Source organism: Sus scrofa, chromosome 7, assembly GCF_054392235.1.
Source record: "Sus scrofa isolate SSC_HxYL_T2T_F1_AM1 chromosome 7, Sscrofa_HxYL_maternal_Yorkshire_Landrace_v2.0, whole genome shotgun sequence".
Lineage (NCBI taxonomy): Eukaryota > Metazoa > Chordata > Mammalia > Artiodactyla > Suidae > Sus > Sus scrofa.
Window position 1 is genome coordinate 111,624,845 of NC_139389.1, and position 23,787 is coordinate 111,648,631.

General features: G+C 41.2%; 1 protein-coding gene across 2 annotated transcripts in view; it reads right to left on the reverse strand.

The window, feature by feature from the left end:
- Window positions 1-893: 893 nt before the first annotated feature.
- The window catches only part of SPTLC2 (serine palmitoyltransferase long chain base subunit 2), a 95,087-nt gene continuing 72,193 nt past the window's right edge, over window positions 894-23,787 (reverse strand). The window contains exons 10-12 of one of the 2 annotated variants that reach the window (XM_021099554.2): window positions 12,822-12,957; window positions 9,898-10,027; window positions 894-5,868 (exon numbers count right to left, since the gene is read on the reverse strand). In XM_021099554.2, the coding sequence (XP_020955213.1) occupies window positions 5,749-5,868; window positions 9,898-10,027; window positions 12,822-12,957 (386 nt within the window). In that variant the 3' untranslated portion in view covers window positions 894-5,748. Of the gene's footprint in view, window positions 8,309-9,269; window positions 10,028-12,821; window positions 12,958-23,787 lie in introns of both variants that reach the window. The other variant, XR_014811226.1, reaches the window with a different exon arrangement.

Consider the following 23,787-nt stretch of genomic DNA (forward strand, 5'->3'; position numbering starts at 1 on the left):
CGGTTTTGTCTTCATTTGAACATTCGTTTCACTATTCCTGACCTTTGAAAGTTTCTGTTTTCCAGTATCTCCTTTGAATTGGTTGTAAAACCCTTACCAGTGTCCTCATTAATAAGTTAAATAAAGTGTTTTTTTTTTTTTCTTGTCTTTTTGCCTTTTTAGGGCTGCACCCAAGGCATATGGAAGTTCCCAGGCTAGGGGTCCAATTGGAGCTATAGCTGCTGGCCTACACCACAGCTCATGGCAACGCCAGATCCTTAACCCACTGAGTGAGGCAAGGCCAGGGATTGAACCCGTGTCCTCATGTATACTCGTCAGGTTCGTTAACTACTGAGCCATGACGGGAACTCCAATTAAATGTTTTATTTTTATATCTGTAAGAGTCATGATTTTATTATTTTTGAGGGTTTTTTTTGGTTTGTTTTTTTAGGGCCACACCTGTGGTAAATGGCAGTTCCCAGGCTAGGGGTCAAAGAAACTCCTAAAACTTTTCACTAGTTTTCAGTGGACAAGATAAAACCCTCACCACAACAGCAGGCTTCTACCTCCTCCTGGCGAGCCCCACCTCACCACTGTCCCCTTTGCTCACTGATTATCAACCACACTAACTTTCAGACTATCACACTAACACATGACTAAATTCCATGGAAAAGTTTCCTCCATCACCTCCTGTCTAAACGAGACACTGGTTCTAATCTTTTATCCTGCTCTTTACCTTTCCTTCATGGGACTTAGCCATTCTAATGTGATATATATAATTCATGTGCGTATTTGTTTACTAGAAAGCAGGATTTTTAGGGGGTTTTTTGCTGCTATTATTGGTAATGCTCAATGAGCTGCCTGGCATGGAAACAGCACTCAGTATTTATGGGTTGAATGAATAAAGGCAGATACAGCTTTCCGAGTACTTTATTGGAGCAAAACATTCTATTAGCATGGCATGGTTCTTAAGTTATCTCAGGTAGTTCCCCTTCGGCTCTTAACATGCACTCTTGAAATGCATACACCTACCCCAACCCATTATTTATAGCTTGACAGTCATCCCCCAAAGCAAAAAAATAAATCATCTGGCAAAAAAGGAAGAGGGGGGGTGGGGGGTGGGTAAGGGAGACAAAGAGTGACATTTTAACACATGACTAAATTTTTAAAAATTTTATTTACATTTCCCCTTCTCTCACTTTCTCAGATTATATAAGCATTACAGGACTGTGATAACCATTGCAGCATCTCTTGCATCTCCAGTTTACAGGAATGAAAATAAGACCTCAACTCCCCATAAGCTATTTCTCTATTCTTATTCTCTCTCTCCCCTTCTCTTAATATTAGCGACTTTTATGCAGAGAGGGATCATCAAGATTGTGTGGGCAAGCTGGCTGACACCCTGTGAAGATGCTTTCTGTCATCCAGCCATTCTCGCCTCTGATGTAACAAGACCTAATGTAAGGATGAAGTCAGGTTACTACTCCGACCCAGGACCCAGTCAGGGGTGTGTCCCACATGTCCTTGGAAGGCCTGAGCCAAGCAACCAGGCTTTGCCCCAGACACTTGGGAATTGTGCTGAAAAAAACCAGATTGCATGGGCTGAAGGCTCCCCCTGCATGGAAGGACTCATTTATCCATGCAAATGGCAGCAAGGCAGGCCACTTGGCACAACAGCAGGGTACTGCTCTAATTTTTACCTTTCCTTCAACCTCCCCACAACTGCTCCCAAAGATCAGAGCTTCAGGTATGGCTTCATTAAAAACAAGGTAATGGCAGTTTAAAAGCCACTGCGTTCTTTAGGGTCAGTTTATTATAAGTCATCATACCACAAAGAATCAGTTTATAAGGCCATTTATCATGTGCATTATGTAGTAAACAACTTTGCCCACAGCGCCCCCACCAGGCCAGTCCCGAGGATGACTGGGAATGTGATACCTCCAGACTCAGCAGAGATTGGAGTAAACATTTCCATTAGGTTCTCGAGCTAGCTCCTTTGGTTTCCTCCCTAGAAAAGATTTAATCTACAGCAAAAGGGGGTGCAACAGCATGTTCTACACAATTAAAAGCAAAGGGGTCACTGGCTAGTCTTGGCATTTCTTCTGTACGATGAGGCAGGAAGCCAGCCTTCTACCTTGTAGCTATCTGGGCACATGGCAACTGAACACTACATTTCATGTGGATAAAGCTGAGGAGAGAATGGACATGCCTTTCTTCACATGGAAGGTATTCTGATTCAGGCTTAACAGATTCAGAAGCCTGCTGGACACGGAACCTCCGTGTTAAGCAGGTTGCAGCAGCACATCTACAGGTTCTGAGGCTGCATTTAAGCAAACAGCTGCTCAACCTCTCCCTTCATAACCCTTTTGGGCTACACTGATTTATTTTACTGGTGTGAAATCAACCTTCATGACCAGCATGACTAGGGGCCAGAGATCCTCATCAATTTGGAAAGGGGGCTGTGAGGGAAGAAACAGGGCCTTTGCCTCTGAAAGGGCATTAGGCAAACACTCAGCCCTTAGTAGGTGAGTCAGGTATTTCTGTTCACCTTGCATGACTCCGTGAGGATGAGGCGTGTTTAACCACCTGAAATCCTCACCCTATCATGAAAGTTTAAGATCGTGATGAAAGGACTAAGATGCCAATGTTTTTCAAAGCAACCAAGCAGTACTCTAGGGTCTAGAGACGAGAATGTTTTTTAAAGGGAAGAAATTCCCAAAGCAAAGCAAAAAGCTTAGTGCTCCAAAGACCCTGCCCCTGAACATTGTCTTTCAAAATTCACTTGCTCTAGAATTTATGCCATATTCTAGGGTAAAGCTTTTAAAATCAACATGGGAGGAGAACTGGCCACTGCCACTTGATCCATTCTTTGGGTGTGATTTTGATGTCCCCTAGTTAAACTTCCTAGTTTCTGATGTGATCTGCAGGAGGTTGGATGAACCTGAAATACGTAAAGACAACGCTAAATGAAAAGAGCAATGAGGAAAAGTGAGAAGGATTAGTCACGCCTCTATTAACTAACTCTGATCATCCTCCTTGATAGTAATGGTTAGCTAATACCTGTTTGAATCCCATCAGATTCCTGAAGCAGGTTGTGTTAAACCATGCACTTAAAACAATACTTATTTATCCCAGATGTCTCCTCATTCCCAATGACTGTATTTATATACACTTGTATTTCCCCAAGTGCTTGGTTAGATGATACTTGTGATATGACTGGACCCTAGATTTATATTACAGTTTCAAGAAGAGACAACCAGTGTGTATGTTTTGTCCTCTAGAAAGTAGATGTCCTGGAGAGATCACAGGAGTTTTAACACTTCAAAATAAATCTGTAACTTAACTGCATTTATCCAGAACTAACTGCACAAGCAAAGTGATATATATATATATATGCACACACACACATACATGTGTGCATATATATATATTTACACACATATATTTTCAATGCCCATACTAACTGACATTTTAAGTTACAGTGACTTCATGCAAGCCAAAAGAAAGGACTAGCTGGTAAGTTTACTGCTTGATGTTTATGACTTTTCATGGACCCTCTACCATGAAATAGCAGCTGCAGTGCAAAAGCTCTCTAGTGTTCTAAGGTGTCTATGGTGAGGACCTAGATATGCGGGAAAGGTTAGTAATGTATTTTATTTTACAAGACGAATTACTTAGTTACCACCAAGTGGTATCTTTTTTTACTTCAACTTGTACATGCTAAATACAGTCCCTGCATCTCTACTTGGGTTTTTTTTTTTTTTTTTTTATTCACCTTTTTCTACTCTTTACAAAGGTAAAATAAAACCTTAGAATATTTCAAGGGCTTAAGGCTCTCAGATGCTGAGAGTGACCAAAGGTAACTTAAGACATGAAAACAGGAGTTCCGGTTATGGCTCAGTGGAAAGGAACCCGACTAGTATCCATGAGGATGCAGGTTCAGTCCCTGGCCTCACTGAGCGGGTTAAGGATCCAGCTTTGCCGTGAGCTGTGATGCAGGTCACAGACAAGGCTCGGTGTAGGCCAGCAGCTTGTAGCCCTGATTTTTCGACCCCTAGCCTAGGAACTTCCACATGCCATGGATGTGGCCCTAACAAGCAAAAAAAGACATGAAAATAAAACTTCACAAACAATAATAGCATTGCTTACATCCTCCACCACATGTACCTGCACAAACATACCACAGCTGATGACGAGATGCTTAGGAGAATCTGGGCTGAGAGTTTTTACCAATCAAAGGAATAATTTCAAAAAATATGACGTGCAAAAACTTTCACACAATGTTTTTCCATTTTGTTTCCAATCCCTCCCCCCATGATATTTGACAGCTATTAAAAGACAAGCTGATCTTGGGTAGGAAAAAAGTCAAGAGTTCTCTTCACTTAAGCTTAACAGAAAACAAGCAATAAAGGGAACTTTTCCAATGGTGACTTTCAGATGTGTTCTTTGGTTGAACAGTATAAAGCTCTCTGAAAGAAGTCCCCTCACCTGATATGAAAAGTCAAAACAGAGGATCCCAGTTTAGCACAGAAAAACACGTTTGGGATTTCTCAAGGGAAAAGGGGGGGGGGGTGGTAGCGGAAGGAGATGGCGCCTCTAGACCCCCAATGCCAGGTTAGAACTGCGTGAGAACATCAAGAATGAAGGAGAACCAGCACACAGACAGTGATATTTAAATGGGTCATCTCCTAAAAAGAGTAAATTAAAAACTTTAATCCTTAAATTAGGAACATGATAAATGATTTCTGAGCAGAGAATTTACCAACATTTTCTTTCATCAGTTTAAGTCCTAATCTGGACTCAGACCCAGGCAGGGGCTGTCACAATTTTGAAAATGTGAAAGTAATAAGAACTAAACCACAGACACTGTAAGGAGCCATCAATTCCTTCCACACGGCCCCTGCCCTCTTACCCCAGAGAAGTACAAGTCACTCTATCGAGCAGCTTTGTACTCAGAATAGTGGGGTGCGAGTCAGCTTCACCACAGACGTCTGACTGGGGCGGGATGTGGGTGCTTTTAAAACAATTTAAGTGTTTTAAATAGGGGTGGGAGTGTAGGATTATAGCTTGGGAAGAATCCCGAAATTGGACATGCCCTCAGATGGTGACAGTTACGAAGAAACATCTGGTCACCAGAAGAGAATGGACTAAGCCCCATCCCTGGAGGCTCCTGGCCAGGGAGGGTCACACAATGAGGGGGAGTTTCAGCAGGATTAGCATTTACTGTTTTTCTCAAATGGATAAACTTAAGACGCATTAAAACACTTGGGTTATGTGGCAGGTTAAAGAAAGATTCCAAGGCTGGCAACCTCTGAGACCTGGACTGGAAGTAAGTGGAAGGCACCTGCTCCCCCGGAGGAGGGCCAGTGGAGTCTTGAGGCCACAGAGTCAGGGCCAGCAGGACCTTTCAATGCGTCCACGTCTGGGAAGTGGCTGGGAGAGGAAAAAGGCCTTCGAGGTTAGCCAGAGGCAGGCTAGGGTCAGCGTGATGTCACAAGTGGAGTAGTTAAAAAATAAAACATACTTTTTAATGCACAAAAAAGCAAAGTGAGTCACTTCTTTTTTAAATGGTGAACTGTAGCAAAGGAAGGATGTGAAGCAGTTTCTATTTACAAAATGCCATTTAGAGTGGAGGTGGCCACCGTCAGTAGTTGAGGAAATGTCTTGCACGTGAGTCGGCCACAGAAGTGTGGTTCCTGGAACTGGCTCAGAAAGGCCACACGCTGTCCTGGGGGCGGGAGAGGCCCTCAAGGGGAGCACCAAAAAGGCTCAGTCTTCTGTTTCTTCATATGTAGTCTCATCAAAGGGCCTGTCCAGTAGGGGTACCAACCGATGACGGGAATACTTCAGCTGCAACAGGTCCCCGACTTCATCTATCTCCTTTAAAGCCTAAAATGTACAAGACAGAGCAGAGGTTAGTCAGAGCCAGGAGGATGAAGGCACCCTTGGGTGCTTTAATTTCCTAAAAACAATCAGGGTAAGGTTATTCTGTGGTGGGACCGCGTCCAGTGCATTTACTCTGAGCAGACTACAGTCCAGCCATGGAAAGAGCTGCTTTTTGAGAAGGACGGCAGGCTGACCACGAAGAATAGGTTGTGAAGAGCAGGGGTGCAGGGTAAAGGGTATGATTCATCAAAGTATGATATGCTTGGGAGAAGAAAGTGTACCCTGACTTTGCCAGGCTGGCTACAATTTGCCATCTCTCCCTTCAGGCTCTAGCACTTGCTCTCTCTGCTATCACAGTACCAGAAAAGTGATAAGGAGTTTGCACTGGGACGCTTCCTAGATGCAAGATGAAGAGAGTTTCTGAAGTGGGCTGCTGTGCAGACTTAGCAAGGAAAGGTGGAGAGTTCCCGGGTGGCGCAGTGAGTTAACGATCTGGCACTGTCACTGCTGTGGCTGGGGTTGCTGCTGTGATGCGGGTTTGATCCTTGGCCTGGAAACTTCCACATACCGCAGGTGTGGCCAAAAAGAAAAAGTGGAACCCAGCAAGGAAAGAACAGAGTCAACATTTAAACTCAGGTCTGATTTAAAACCTCCAAACCCTGGGAGTTCCTGCTGTGGTGCAACAGGATCTGCTGTGTCTGGAGTGCTGGGACACAGGTTCAATCCCCCACCCAGCACAATGGGTTAAGCTGTAGCTGCAGCCTAGACTGCAACTGTAGCTCAGAGCAGGGTGGCCAAAAAAGAAAATATATAAATAAATTAATTTAAAAATAAATAAATAAAACCTCCAAACCCTAACATTGAGAGATTATCTTTTTTTGGCTGCAGCATGCAGGCTTTGTGGGTGTTGCCTAAGGTGTCTACAGACCTCAGCTTTGGAGACAATGACTCTAAGACACCATCTTATTAGACTAAGAAAAGGTACTGTGAGCAGCAGAAGTCCTGTTGCCTGAGGGCGACTCTCCCTAATTTCCAACACATCAAATCTTCCGTCCACTTTCATGGTTTTAGGTCCATATGAAAATGTACACCTTCTAGTTCAGAAAAGAGAATCCACTGATTATGAGTAAACAGATTCTATACCCGTTCTTAAATTTAACTTTTAAAAATCAGTGTTTGTAGAGAGGGAAAAAAAACCCCATCAATAAATAGTATTCCTTATTTATGCTAGCATTAAAAAAAAATTCTTCACGCCAAATGTGAAAAATATAGAATGGAAATAAGAGGTGGACTTCAATATGCTATCAGAACAGTGGCACCTTTGAAAAGTTTAATTAAAAGCTCCATATGGAAACAATTTAAGATTGAATTTCAGCTGGGAGAAGCCATTAGCCATTTATTACCCTGACCTCTGATATAGAATTTATTAATTTAAAACAATATATGACTTACTAAGATCACAAAGTAAAGACACTGATGAACCTAACTTCAGAAGAACCTGATTATTTTTTCATCAATATAAAAAAGAAAATGAATAGAGATGGATAAAACCCACAGTAGCCCAAAGGGATCTAGATATCAAATTATTTATGGCTGATCCCAAAACCGAGTATCTCCGATGAATAGGTTTTATTTACATAAAAGACATTGTAACTGGAAACTGCTGACCATGATGTGGGGTTTACCTGGTTAGATTAGAAATAAGGAACCATGACAAGTAGCACCATTTGTTAACAAGTCGTCTACACTGAATCTCTGGATCACAGGGTAAGATGGGATCACAGGGAAAAAGCACGTTAGCTATAGGGTTGAGTATAGTCCTTGAAAAAGAAAATATTCTAGGAGAGCTGTGCCACCTGAGCTAATAATCTTGATCTTCTCTCTATTTTTTTTTTTGTTGTTGGGGACCTGCTTTACTGTGGACCCCCAAAGGCCACGCACTCTGTAACCCAGGGCACAGATGAGTGGTGGGCAAAGTTCTATTTGAATGAGTCCTCCATCCTCCTCCTCAGGCAGTAATTCCCAGGCCAGGGACTGAAGCCACGCCGCAGCTGTGACAATACTGGATCCTGAACCCACTGAGCCATCAGGAAACGCCCCATTTTTAAGACAACAGCTTTACTGAGATACAATTTTTTTATGCCACAAAATTTACCTTTTAAAATGTTTACAGTTCAGAGTTGTATAATTTTCATCACTATCTAATTTGAAAGTATCATCATCTCAAAAAATAAACCCCATGCTCATATCCTCATTCTTCCTTCCCCTAGGCCCTGACAACCACCAATCTGTTTTCTGACCCAATGAATTTACTTATTTTGGACATTTCATATAAATGTGGTCTTCTGTATCATCTTTCACTTAGTATAATATATTTTTTGTCTTTTTTTTTTTTTTTTTTTCTTTTCTAGGGCCACACCCGTGGCATATAGAGGTTCCCACGCTAGGGGTCTAATCAGAGCTGTAGATGCCGGCCTACACCACAGTCAGTCACAGCAACGCCAGATCCGAGCCGTGTCTGCCACCCACATCATAGCTCACAGCAACATCAGATCCTTAACCCACTGAGTGAGGCCAGGGATCGAACCTACAACCTCATGGTTCCTAGCTGGATTTGTTAACCACTGAGCCGTGACAGGAACTCCAGAAATACACTAATTTCTTTTATGTTATCTTTTACTCTGCAGTTTGCTGAATATGTTTATTAGCTCTAGAGAGTTAGTTTTTCTGTGTCAATTTTATAGCATTGTCTATTCATGTCACAGGGCCCATTAATAAATAAAAGTTCATTTGTATCTCATAATGTTCATGTTTTCTTCCATAAAAAAACCATAAGACAAAATGACTTCAACAAACCTATTTCCAGTAAAAAAAAATATACTTTATGCTTAAAAAAGCTAAAGGGGGAGTTCCCGTCATGGCTCAGTGGTTAACAAATCCGACTAGGAACCATGAGGTTTCGGGTTTGATCCCTGGCCTCCCTCAATGGGTTAAGGATCCGGTGTTGCCATGAGCTGTGGCATAGGTCGAAGACGCGGCTCGGATCCTGCGTGGCTGTGGCTCTGGTGTAGGCTGGCGGCTACAGCTCTGATTAGACCCCTAGCCTGGGAACCTCCATATGCCACAGGAGTGGCCCAAGAAATGGCAGAAAGACAAAAAAAAAAAAAACAACAACTAAAGGGAAAGCAAAGTCAAATAATCCCTCCAAGTAGATCCTATGAAAAAGATTAGAACTCTCAATTGGCAAACATGTTAGTTGGCAACAGAAACCTACTGAGATATCCTGGTTACATTTAAATTGTTTCATGAATGTGTACAGTTATCAGGAGTAAAAACTGTTGTTAGAAGACACAGTGTAGGAATTCCCCTCGTGGTCGTTGTGCTGCAGTGGAAACAAATCTGACTAGGAACCATAAGGTTAAAAAAAAGAGAGATGAGAACATATTAAGAGACCATAAGTATTTACATTCAGTAATAATTATGAGCCCCTACTATGTGCTAGGCACTGTGGTAGGTTCAGGAGATACAGAATCAGAAAAACAGACTTAGTTCTTCCTTAAGATTTATCAACGGAAAAGACTGCCATTAAATAATTACAGGTGTAAACAGCCTCCTAAGGGAGGGTCTTAAGATTCCAGGAAACATCTTGCAAGAGGGTTTGGGAAAAGCCCTGAGCAAGTTTCTTTTAAGCATAGATGTGAAGAATGAGTTGCAGTTAGCCAGGCAAAGGGGAGAGGAGAGTCCAGAGAGAAAATTCCACAGGCAGAACAACACTGAAGAAAGCCTAGAGGAGAAACAGCTAGAGCAGAAAGAGAATGATCGAGCTGTAGAGAATGTAATAAAGGAGAAGGTGGAATAAGCTGAAGCCAGAAGCCAGAAAACTCCCCAGAGCCCTGATCACGTGGGGCCTGGTGGATGATGCTAACAGTTTTGCTGTTGTTTGTAAGCAGCCTTGCATACTCCCTCCTCTGCTTTACCAGTAAATATCTTAGGTGCTCAAAGAACATAAGGATCAACAGATGATCTACTTACAGTATCAAGTATTTCTTTGGTATGAGCTGCCGACAGGCAAAACCTGGCTCTGGACTCGATGATTGGGGTAGCAGGAAATCCTACCACAACGACACCGACATTCCGCTTTAGCATCTCCCGCCCAAAGGCGCTGCAGAGGGGAAATAAGAAAACAGGAAGAATAATAAAGCACACGGTACGAAAGTCTTGCAGTCCCGAAGGATTTAAGCTCCTGGGTGATCCAGACACTAGAGACTTCTATTAGGAATTTCTTCTAACCTCTATGAAAGTTAAAACTGACAGTTCAGGAGTTCCCATCGTGGCGCAGTGGTAATGAATCCGACTAGGAACCATGAGGTTGCGGGTTCGGTCCCTGCCCTTGCTCAGTGGGTTAACGATCCGGCGTTGCCATGAGCTGTGGTGTAGGTTGCAGACGCGGCTTGGATCCCGAGTTGCTGTGGCTCTGGCGTAGGCCAGTGGCTACAGCTCTGATTCGACCCCTAGCCTGGGAATCTCCATATGCCACAGGAGCAGCCCAAGAAATAGCAAAAAAAGACAAAAAAAAAAAAAAAAAAACCCTGGCAGTTCACAAAGACCTCTTTTATTCAACCCTGAAGTGGTCTTCTTCCAAATGGTTTCCTTCACAAAGGTGAAAGAATATTGTTGGCAGAGACCAATTTTTAATAGGGCTTACCTAAAGTAATTTGCAACTGTAGCCTTGAGGTGTCCCTGACATGTAAAACAGTGGTTCAGAGGTTTCAAAATGAACTTGAGTTTAAAACCTGGTCCTTGAAATGTTATGCTTGGCAGTTTAAGAAAATTATTAAGATCAAGGACGCAGAGGACCTGCTGTAACATGGACATCGTTCTGCCGGTGGAAAGGCCGAACATTAGCCCTCCAGACCAGGCATTTTTTTTGATGGATTTGGGTGTTGGGCAGCCTTTGAATTTGGGGCTTCCTTTGGCCAGCTCACCTCCAGCCTTCAGAGGACCACCCAGACTACACAATTCTTGTTTAACCCCCATCCCAAGCCAAACGAGGCAAGTGACATTTTGCCACATCTATATCTTGCCTAATTAACAAAATTCTAACTTTGATGTTAAATTTTGTTATTTACAAGATTATGTTATTCTTTATTCTTTTCTCTTGGAGACCTACCTAATTCCTTTCTGACTCTTCCCTTAGCTGTCTAAAGCATTTATTTGAGAATAAAAAATCCCCCTCACTTCAGTTACCCTGGTAACAGCCCCAGGTTTCCCCACTCCTTCCAGGACCAGTACATCATCTTCAATGTGTCTCCTTTGGGTCAGGCCAAGCCTGAGCGCCCTGCATCTTTGGCACATGCTCCCAAACTGTCTAGTGCTTTATTTGAATTCTGCCTTACTCTCTCTAAATCTTTATTATAATGTCCACGGTCAGGTTCACCTATGTAGATTAAATCAGACAAAGTCCTCTCTATAGAAAGGCTTCCGGACTAAGTCAGTCCTCCAGACCAGCTAACTTTTTGAGCTTATTTATGATAATTCCACGTTGAGAAGAATGAGGGAAATCCTACACCTTTGCTTTTGGTTCATTCCTATCATCTCTTCCGAAGGCCATAATGCCAAATGCCCATAGGACTTCCTGCTGGAAATGGAACTCCTCGCTTTTCCTCAATGAGCTCCCTTTCCCAATCTTCCCTTTACTATCTTTGGAATCGCCATATCTCCAAGTTCTCTGATTTAATTTTCCTTCCTATATTCACTGTAATAAACATTTACTGAGTGCCAGAGACTGTGATGGGTACTAGGGATTCAAAGATGAATAAAGACGTTTGTTCCTTTAATGAGTTCAATTAAACTTGAGAAATGATCCTTATCCAATTTTGTACTTAAGATCAAGTCAGAGCTCACAGATCTGAAAAGATGTGCGCGGTTTTTTTTTGGCCACACACACCGCATGTGAAAGTTCCTGGGCCAGGGATCCAACCCAGGCCACGGGAGTAACCTAAGTCACAGTAGTGACAGCACTGAGTCCCCAGCTGCAAGGCCCCTAGGGAACTCAAAGATGTGCTTTTTTTTAACTGAGCCTATATTAAGTAGATAACTCCTTTATTTTATATCTCTGGCATAATTTTGCACATACTTATTTGGAAACTAATTATACTAACTTAATATTAGATTTTCAAATATATTTTGGTTTCGTTTTACATCTAGACTTCTCAAATACATTGAAAGCTATTCCAGGGCAAAGATTTCCATTATATACGCCTTGCACAAGCCAAAAAGGCTGGTGTAATGTGCACATCTGGTAACTGTGCAATAGCACAGCTGACCTCACGGCTCACGGCTCGCCTTAGGCACTGCACTCCAGCTCCACTCACCTCCTGCTAGTCTTCCGTTCGCTAAGTATGTTACTGCATTATGGCCTTTGCACAGAAGCTTCTTCCTCCGAGTGGCTAACTTGCTCAGCTAATTCAAGCTCAGATGTCATCTTCCCTTCCACTGAGGCTCACCATGCCCACCTCATTTATTAACGCTATAACCTCCCACCTACGGGGCACCCTCAGTACCCCGTACCTTGCTCTATTTTTTCCCATAACATTTAATACCTTCTAACATATCACATAATTTACTTACTTATTATATTTTTCTGACCCTTGCCCCACTAGAGCATAAGCTCCACAAGGACAGGGATTTTTATTTCTGTGTTTTGTTCACTGTTCTATCTCAAGCCCCTAGAAGAGTGCATTACACTCAGATGTTTGTTTAATGAAAGACTAACAGTTCACATCTTTTACAAATTGGGATTCACTATCTAATCTATGGCACATCGAGCAAATGAAGGTTAACATAATGAGGGCAAGATAATTTTCCCCAATAAAATACGTAAGTCTGAGTTTCACAGCACGGGAAACTTTAAGTCTAATAAAAGACCAATATGCAATCTGAAAAAAAAAAAGTACCCAATTTTGGCCGGCATGTAGAGCATCAGAGGCACAACTGGAGAATCTTCATTTCCATAGATGATGAAGCCCATCTCTTTTAGACGTCTCCTGAAATACCTGGTGTTTTCGGCTAACTGCTGTATACATTCTTTGCCTGGAAAATCACGGAGAGAGAAATAAAATAATACTAAGAATTAAGGAGTGGAAAAAGACAGTAATCTCATCTATTTTATCAATCGGTCTGTTTCTTTCTTTTCAACATAACATTTTTGCACAGTAAACTGTATGAATATAGATAGAAACAAATACATCTTGCTTTTGTATTCTGGGATAGCAGGTGTTGATAGCAGATTTTATAATAATGTACAAAATAAAGCTAAAGGACTAGTATTTCCATGGCACATTAGCATCCTCAAACATTTTCATGAATACTATCTCATTTAACACTCTACCATCCTTTTGCAGTAGGTAGCATATTTATTATCATTTTCATTTTATATATTTATAAATTAGGAGACTCTCAAAGGCGGTGATTGGCCTATAATCACACAGTATTGGGTGGCACAGCTGAGACTAGAATCTAGGTCGTTCAACTTCCATTTCATTCTAAAAACTGTGCTCCAAGTAATTTCACACATAAGTCCAGAGACAGAGCCATCCAGAGCTCCACATTTTCCTCTTACGAGTTTACGTCACCATTTCCCTAAAACTTCTATCAGTTAGCAATAGCATATCCATACAACATAAAACTATATATATATATATATTTTTTGGTCTTTTTTTAGGGCTGCATTTGCGGCATATGGAGGTTCCAAGGTTAGGGGTCAAATCGGAGCTGTAGCCGCCAGCCTATGCCACAGCCACAGCCACAGCCACAGCAAGGCCGGATTGAAGCCATGTCTGTGACCTACACCACAGCTCATGACAACGCCAGGTCCTTAATCCACTGAGCGAGGCCAGGGATCGAACCTGCGTCCTCATGGATACTAGTTGGGTTCGTTAACCACTGCGCCACGATGGGAACTCCCCTAAAACCATACTTTTAATCCTCCTTTGTTCATGTCCCTAAACACAAATGGATTAAGACATATATTTCTCTAACTGCTAACTCACGAAATTATTTGGTCTGGTTTTGACTTTATGATCATCTAAGAACAATTGTTCTGTTACAGAGAGCAAGCCATAACCCTAAATTAAAACTCTATATATAAATAATTTCAAGTTGACCAGAGAGGTACACAAAGCTATGACTAGGTCAGTGTGACCTCTGAAGTGCATCACTTAAGTTCTGACATATATCTTTCCCTTAGAAATACCAACACATGCTTACTCTACATTTAGAATAACAGATTTCCACTTCTATCCATGATAGAGTACCAGGAACTGGATTTACGTTTCTGCTTGTAAAGAACAGGAAGCTGGACAGAGTATATAAACAATGGTTTTCAGATACTGGGCCAGAGGCAGTGCAGGACTGAAGCTGGAGAGAAGGGAAATAAAAAGGTAGACTTTGGATTGTCCCTGTACCGCCTGGAGACAGGTCCCAGGCTGCTGGGGGCAGGATGGGGAGACCAGTCTTATCAGTTGAGGACACCAGAGATAGAGCCAGGGAAGCCAAGGTGGCTAGAATTTATTGGGCAGCACAACAGGAGAGGAGGAAAGTGCACAGAGGGACCTTTGGGATCCACAGAAGAGCCTTTGGCCAAGTGCCGATCTGCACACACGAGAAGAAACCTGAGGGCTGGGGAAAGCTCCAGCAGAAAGCAGCAGACCAAACAATTCCTGGCATTCAGAAATGGGAACAGCTTGCATTTTTACCAACCAAAATGGAAAGACCTCAGAATCACACTAGTAGTGGAGCTAAATTAGACCTAGACTAAAAGTTGCTCTGGCCCACCCCAACAGCCCTTAAAAGCAAGTCTCAGAAGGTTCCAACTGATTCCAAGAACAAACTCCATTATTACTTAAAGGAATACAGCAATCCCTGGCCTTTACTTCCACACGCCACGGGCACCCCCCCACCCCTGCTGCTGCCCCGGCCAAAAAAACAGAATACAACAAAATGTAGCCCCTAGTAACGTAAAATTCATAATGTCTGACGTATAATAAAAAATTCCAGGCATTCAAACAGGAAATATGACCCAGCAACCAGGAGAAGGTTCTACCAATAGAAACAGGCAGAAATGACAAAGTATAAGTGGACAAGGGTTTAAAGTTGCTATTATATAAATATGCTCCATACACTCAGGTAAAGGAAACATGATGACGAGAGGAAAAGGAACAACTGACACATTCGAAAATGATGATGAACCTCAAAACTATTATGTTAAATGAAATAAGCTAAACACAAGAGATGATATACTTGTGAATTCATTTATTATTACATCAACAGAAAACAGATTAGTGGTTGCCAGGGAGTGGAGAGAAGACTGGCAGCAAAGGGCTAAGAGGGATCTTTCTGGCAGTGACAAAAACATCTATATCTGTTTATGGTATGGGTTCATGACTGTACACATTTGTTGGAACTCACGGAATTATACTCTTAAAATTGGTGAATTTATTGTACATAAATGATAGCTTATTAAAGATTTTAAAAAACTGGGTGGCACATTTGCTAATTTAGTGCATATTAATTTTTCCTACACCACTAATTATTTTACAACTTGCTACCTTTTTCTCATCATAAACTATCTACCTGCTGTTAAAATTATTTTTCTCATTCCAGAATTATCAAGGAAAAGAAAAAATGTTAGGAGATTTAGACCTTAACTTTTCCACGAATTGCTATATCATTCTAAGCAAGTTTTCTATAACAAAAGGAACCATGCAGTGCAATCTGTTCCCTGACAATAAGAGTCCCAGAAGAAAATTCATCTAAAGTAGCACTCATATATATTTAACTGGAAGATATGGAGAATAGGCATTGAAAGCTCACAACTTACATATCCTTTTTATTGCTGAATAGTATTCCTTAGCAAAGATATACATTTTGTTTATCCATTTATGTGTTCATGGACATCAGAGCTGAGATTAGCAACCTTCGTTTGGGCAGTTATAAAGTTTGGATCATAAAGAATTCTCTCCTAAATAGAGGAGGTGGATAAAAGGGAACCCTTGGACACCTGATAATGGTGGGAATAGGCTGGTACAGCTGCAACTAGCCTGCGTTCTTTGGCCTTCCCCAATCAACTGAAATTCATAGGAGACCAGGCAAGAAATCCAGGCAAGACCTTATTGGGGTACGTGCTGTAGCAGAGAGGAGCAAAAACAAGCAATGGGTTCCCTTGCTCACTCGACTGCTCCCCGAGGTGGTGGTGGGGGCAAGCTGGTTCCTTACATGGGGTGAGAGTAGGAATGGGTCCAGGGGTCAGGACAAAGAGGTGACTGGGGTGGTCTGCTCAACCTTGTGGTGGTGCTGTGTGCCGGTCGTACTGGGTGTAGGTGTTGCTGTGTGCAGGTGTAGTACCCTGCTCTTGCTCTGGCCTCTTCAGAAATGGCAGCTGGGTTTTTAGGGTTTTTTTGTATCTTCTGGCCCATAATTTGCCCCATTGGAGCATGCACACGGTTATTTTTAGTCCCTTATAGTTTCTTTGTATTTTGTTGCTCAAGGAGATGTATGTCTAGGTGCAAGCTCTGCAGCCACAGCAGCAAAGGGTCCCAAATGCACACTGTCTCACAGCCACTATGGAAAACAGTATGGAGGTTTCTTAAAAAATTGAAAATAGAACTATCCTATGATCCAGCAATTCCATTCCTGGGTATATAGCAGGAAAAACAGAAAACACTCATTTAAAAGATACAAACACCCCAATGTTCATAGCAGCACTATGTTATGGCAACATATAGAAACAACCCAAGTGTCCATCAACAGATGACTAGATTAAGAAGATGTGAAATAGGAGTTCCCATCGTGGCTCAGTGGTTAACGAATTGGACTAGGAACCATGAGGTTGCGGGTTCAATCCCTGGCCTTGCTCAGAGGGTTAAGGATCCGGCGTTGCTGTGAGCTGTGGTGTTGGTTGCAGAGGTTGCAGACGCGGCTTGGATCCTGCATTGTTGTGGCTCTGGCGTAGGCTGGTGGCTATAGCTCTGATTCGACCCCTAGCCTGGGAACCTTCATATGCCGCGGGAGGCAGCCCAAGAAAAGACAAAAAGACAAGGGAAAAAAAAAAAAAGAAAAGAAAAAGAAAGGCGAAAACACACACACACACAACTGTGGTTTCTGAAATAAATAAATAAATAAAAATATTTAATAAAATTTAAAAAAAGAAGATGTGAAATATATATACAACGGAGCATTATTCAGCCATAAAAAGAATGAAATTCTGCCATTTGCAGCAACAGGGATGGACCTAGAGAATAATATGCTTAGTGAAATAAGTCAGACAGAGAAATACTGTATGATATGACTTATAGGGGCAAATATTCAGAAAAGATGAAAAGATATATTTCATTGCTCTAATCAGTAAAGATATATATGTACCCCAATGTTTACAGCAGCACTATTTAAAACAGCCAAGACATGGAAACAACCTAAAAGTCCACTGACAGGTGAACAGATAAAAATGTGGTATTTATATATATTACAGTGGAATATTACTCAGCCACAAGAAGGAATGAAATAACACCATTTGCGGCAACATGGATGTACTTAGAGATTATCATACTTAGAGATATCATAAGTGAAATAAGCCAGAGAAAGACAAAAATCACATGATATCACTTATATGTGGACGCTAAAAAATGATACAAATGAACTTATTTACAAAATAGAAATAGACTCACAGACAGAACAAACTTACGGTTGCCAAGGGAGAAGGTAAGGGAAGGAGGATAAATCAGGAATTTGGGATTAATCAATAGATACGACTATATCTAAAATACATAAACGAGGACCAACTGTACAGCACAGAGAACTGTATTTAATATCTTGTATGGAAAAGAATCTGAAAAGGGATGTGTGTGTGTGTGTATAACTGAATCACTGTGCTATACACCTGAAAAACTGTACATCAACTATACTTCAATTAAAAACAAAACAGAAACAGACTCACCAACACAGACAAAAAACTTATTATCAAAGGGGACAGAGAAGGAGGGGGGACAAATTAAGAATATGAGATTAACAGATAAACTACTGTATATAAAATAGATAAGCAAAAGGATTTACTGTATAACACAGGGAATTATACCCATTATCTTATAATAACTTATAACGGAAAATAATCTGCAAAAATAATGAATCACTATGCTATATACCCGAAACTAACACAATATTGTAAATCAACCATACTTCAAAAAAAAAAAAAAACCACGTCTCCTGAATATATAATTAAGCATCCTAGTCATGCTCAAATAAGGGAAGAATTACTATAATTAGCAACTAAACAGCTAAATTTCATTTGATTTTAAATGTTTTAGATGCATATGGTAAAAGAACGTACTACAGTTGACTCTTGAACAACAGGGATTAATCTGCATATAATTTATAGTCCACCCTCCGTAGCTGAGGTCCCTCTGAATTTGCAGATTCAACCGACCAGGGACTGTGTAGTACTGTAGTATTTACTATTGAAAAATATCCACGTACAAGTGGACCAGGGCAGTTCAAACCTGTATTGTTCACGGGTCAACTGTATTTATAATTTATACACAAATAAATAGGCCTGTGGATATTAAACTACTTTCTCTAAAGCCTTCCATTCAGTAGGAGGCAGATTAAGGTTGACTCCAGTTCAGTGCTTTTCTTCTACACTACGGCAAGAAATTATGTATTTTTCAAACTTTAAAGTGTTTAACACTTCATTGGGTAACAATATCTGTATTTTACTTTTTTTTTTTCCATCCTTTTTAGGGCCACATCTGAGACATATGGAAGTGCCCAGGCTAGGGGTCAAATCAAAGCTGCAGCTGCTGGCCTACACCACAGCCACAGCAACAGCAACGCAACGCCAGATCCCGAACCACATTTGCCACCTACACTTCAGCTTGCGGCAACACCAGATCCTTAACCCACTGGGAAGGCCAGGGAACAAACCCATATCGTCATGGATACTACTCAGGTTCCTAACCCACTAAGCCACAATGGGAACTCCTATATTTACTTTTTTTTTTTGTCTTTTGTCTTTTTTGTTGTTGTTGTTGTTGTTGCTATTTCTTGGGCCGCTCCCGCGGCATATGGAGGTTCCCAGGCTAGGGGTTGAATCGGAGCTGTAGCCACCAGCCTACGCCAGAGCCACAGCAACGCGGGATCTGAGCCGCGTCTGCAACCTACACCACAGCTCACGGAAACGCCGGATCGTTAACCCACTGAGCAAGGGCAGGGACCGAACCCGCAACCTCATGGTTCCTAGTCGGATTCGTTAACCACTGTGCCACGACGGGAACTCCTATATTTACTTTTTAAATGACACTGGTAAGTGAATGGAATAGGGATGAATGGGTAAAGAAATACAGGGCACACATGAGACAAGTGGAAAGTAGTTCTTCAATAAACTCATCTGGAAGAGTAAACTGTAGTAATCACCGGTGAGTAGGAGGCTGGAGACCGAGGAGAACAGTTAGGACCAGTGCTGGATAAAGTAGAAATGATGCTTTGTGAATCACAGAAATTAAGTGGTCTATTTATCCTACCAAACTACTAGACTGAACCCTGAAACTGCTAATATTTGACTTTTTAACCTTAAAAAGGCAATTTCTTCTGGTTCAACCTAATAATTTCAAAGATAGTAACAGGAAAAGCAGTCAAGTTAAGTGGATACAAATCAGTTAGCTTTGGCAGCTATACATATTGGAAGGTGATTATCCCTTATTCCTGAAGTGATACTGAATTTTAAAGACAGCATAGTTACCCATTTTGAATTAAACATCATATGAATATAAGAAGCATGGTATTTAAGTCTAATCTGCTACCTCAGGTCTAAGGAGTTTTCTTTCTTTTTTGGCTATGCTCACCATATGCAGAAGTTCCCAGGCAGGGGATCGAACCCAAGCCACAGCAGTAACCTAAGCCCTGCCAGTGGCGATGCCGCTAAGCCACTAGGGACCTCCCAGGCGTTTTCTTACTGCAGAACTGCAGCAAATACCTGGTCTAACACGAATTTAAAAACAAAGAAAGGTTAGCCTTGTTTTTTTTTTTTTTAAAAAAGATACTAACTCTTAAAAGGGCTTCATCCTTGCTTCAGAGAGGACACAGGTCGTAATATAAGAGGTCAATATTCCTACTTTTCAAACATAAATCTTTACTTCTAAGGGTGATAAAAAAACATAAAAGCAATTTGGAGAAAAGCTCTGTACTGATTCTCTTGAACTTTACCAATGAACCTCACTGTGCTGACTGTCTTTTCAGACTTCGTCAGTCATGATTTGTTAGACTGAGGCGATTTTTAGACTCTCCTCAGTAAAGGTCTACAGTGTGGCATGAAAGAGAGGGCGTGGGAAGTAAACATGGACGTGTAGCTAATGTCCCAGAAAATGGAGCAGATAACTTTAACTGGTCGTTTTTTAGTCTTCGACTTCTTTGTGATAAATTTTATACTAAGGAGGGAAGTAATGAATATGAAGAGTCGATGTGTTGTAATGGCATCATTGAATTTAAATTTAATTCTTTTAAGGAAACAGAAAGCCTAAAAGGGGGGAGGATGAAGGAAGAAGGAACATCACAATTACCTGTGGATTGATAGCCACTATATGTTGATAACTTTAACTCACTTTCACAAAAGAGAATTAGACTTTGAGACTTTTACTTATTAACCACTGCTAGATTTTGACATTGTACTAACTGCATTCCAACACTTTCAAAAGAAATATTTTTGTCAAATTTTTTTTTTTTTTTTTTTGGTCTTTTGTCTTTTTGTTATTGTTGCTATTTCTTGGGCCGCTCCCGCGGCATATGGAGGTTCCCAGGCTAGGGGTTGAATTGGAGCTGCAGCCGCCGGCCTACGCCAGAGCCACAGCAACGCGGGATCCGAGCCGCGTCTGCAACCTACACCACAGCTCACGGCAACGCCGGATCGTTAACCCTCTGAGCAAGGGCAGGGACCGAACCCGCAACCTCATGGTTCCTAGTCGGATTCGTTAACCACTGCGCCATGACGGGAACTCCTTTTGTCAATTTTTAATCCAGATTTCTCAGGACTCTTAGCCATGTAATCTTAAGGTTCGAAGGAACTATTCAAATAAAATTCTGTAAGCCCTCCCAGACAATCAGATCAATCAGAACAGATAATATTCTATGAGCTACAAGTTTTCTGAATAATGTAAAGAATACAAAAGACAGCAGGCATTTTGTATTAAATAGCATTAGTGCTAACCACTCAGAACTTCGGCTTCAAAGAACATAGCATGTACTTTATCTGCTTAAATAGCAATGCAATTTTCTTTCTTTTTTTTTCTTTTTTTTTTTTTTGTCTTTTGTCTTTTTAGGGCCGCACCTGTGGCATATGGAGGTTTCCAGGCTAGGGGTCGAATTGGAGCTGTAGCTGCCGGCCTACGCCAGAGCCACAGCAATGCCGGATTTGAGCCACATTTGTGACCTACACCACAGCTCACGGCAACGCCGGATCCTTAACCCACTGAGCAAGGGCAGGGATCGAACCCACAACCTCATGGTTCCCAGTCGGTATCGTTTCCGCTGCGCCACGACAGCAACTCCAACAATGCAATTTTTAATTGAGCTGATGAGCTTTCATGTAACTCATAACAACCAACAAAATGAGTGTGAGTCTGCGACTTCAAAAATAACATTTCCAGTGTTCACGGAAATCTTTCAAAATAAAGGACACAAATATGAATGATATTCAGTCAGTTGATCCCCTCACATTATAGTCCATTACACAGCTCCTAATCTTCTTAGATTTCCTGGATATGCTGATACAATCTGCCTCCCTGGGAAAAATACTGCTATTCTTTGGACTAATACACTGTCTTGTCACTACAGCTTTGGGACATGTGAGTCTTCCAGACTATCTGGCTATTCTGGGTCTCTCGCTTTTCCATATGAATTTTAGGATTAGCTTGCCGATTTCTGAAAAACAGACAGCTGGGATTTTGATAGGGATGTTGCTGAATCCATAGATCAACTTGAGGAGGACTGCTACCTTAACAATATGAGGTCCTCCAACCTTTGGGCACAGTATCTTTCCATTTATTTAGATCTTCTTTCCTGTTCACTTTTGTACATTTTTTTCTTGGATGAAATTAAGTAAATAGTCTCAAAATATTGAGTTGGGTTGAGAAGATAGGGCAAAAGGAAGAAATGAATAAACACATTAAACATAAAATCATATGGTTCCTAATATGCAGTAAGAAGAAATAATGTTTCTTTCTCTATTTTACTTTTATTTCTCATTTCCCCTAATGGGAATGGAATGCTGTTTTTAAAGTAGTTGGAGGAGTTCCCATTGTGGCTCAGTGGTTAACGAATTCGACTAGGAACCTTGAGGTTGCAGGTTCGATCCCTGGCCTTGCTCAGTGGGTTAAGGATCCAGTGTTGCCGTGAGCTGTGGTGTAGGTCGCAGACGCAGCTCAGATCCCACATTGCTGTGGCTCTGGTGTAGGCTAGCGGCTACAGCTCCCATTAGACTCCTAGCCTGGGAACCTCCATATGCCATGGGTGCGGCCCTAGAAAAGGCAAAAAGACCAAAGAAAAAAAAAAGGCAGTTGGAAAGGTTACAAGTGTTGGCATTAATATTGAATATATTGCCAGTGAGACTGTAAACTGATACTTTGTAAAAATGGCAATAAATGCTAAAGATATGCCTACTCTATGACTCAGCAATTTCATTTCTAAATACACATACCCAACAGGGTTGTATACCAAAAGGCATGGATTATAACGTCATTCTTAATAATAGCCAAATTCAGGAAACAACCCAATTTCTGTCAGCAGAATGAATAAACTGTGACATATTCAAACAGCAGGATAATGGACAGGAATCAAAACGAATTATTGTTCCACCAAAATATGTGGATGACTCTCAAAGATATATGATAAATAAAATACACCAGATTTAAAAGAGCATTACATGTACTGTATTATAGGTAAGAATCCACTTACATGAAGTTCAAAAAATAGGTGAAACTAATATTATAGTGTCAGAAATCAAAACAGTGGTTATCTGTGGCAAAAAGGAATGATTTGGGAAGAGGCACAGGATAACCTGGGATACTGAAAATGTTGTACAACATGATCTGGGTGGTGATTAGACAAGTATGTATTTATCCACTGAACTGGATGCTTAAGATGTCTGCACTTAACAGTATGATACTTTATAATGTATCTATAGTGATACTATATACTTTAGATTTTTTTTTTTTTCCAGGACTGCATCCGCAGCATATGGAGGTTCCCAGGCTAGGGGTCTAACCAGAGCTACATCTGCCAGCCTATACCACAGCCACAGCAACACCAGATCCAAGCCGTGTCTGCGACCTACACCATGGCTTACGGCAACACCAGATTCTTAACCCACTGAGCAAGGCCAGGGATCACACCCACGTCCTCATGAATATAAGCTGGGTTTGCTAACCGCTGAGCCACAACAGGAACTCTGATACTATATACTTTAATAAAAAATAAATTTTAAGTACTTGGGAAATAAACTGGGAAAAAACTGGAATGAGGTTAAATTTCTGATATCTCATTTTGTAATCTTATATATACCTAATTACTATTCAAAAATCACCCTTTTAGTTAAAACAAAACCATCTAGACATTACAGGGGCAGGCTCAAGCATTCTCCATTTAGCCTTTGTTGTTTAAGACAAAACTAGAGAAACACCATTTTTAGTACTGTTAGGAGAAGTGTTAAACAGTGCTTTGGAGTTAAAGCCCTTGCCCTGAGGCAGGAAATGAAAGCATAAAAGAGCTGGCCCTTCCCTTCTTCCCTTAAAAAAAAAAAAAAAAAAAAAAATCATATAAATGAATGCACAAATCAGACAACACTGGCCAAAAAAAATTTTCAGTTTTATTTGTGCAACTACT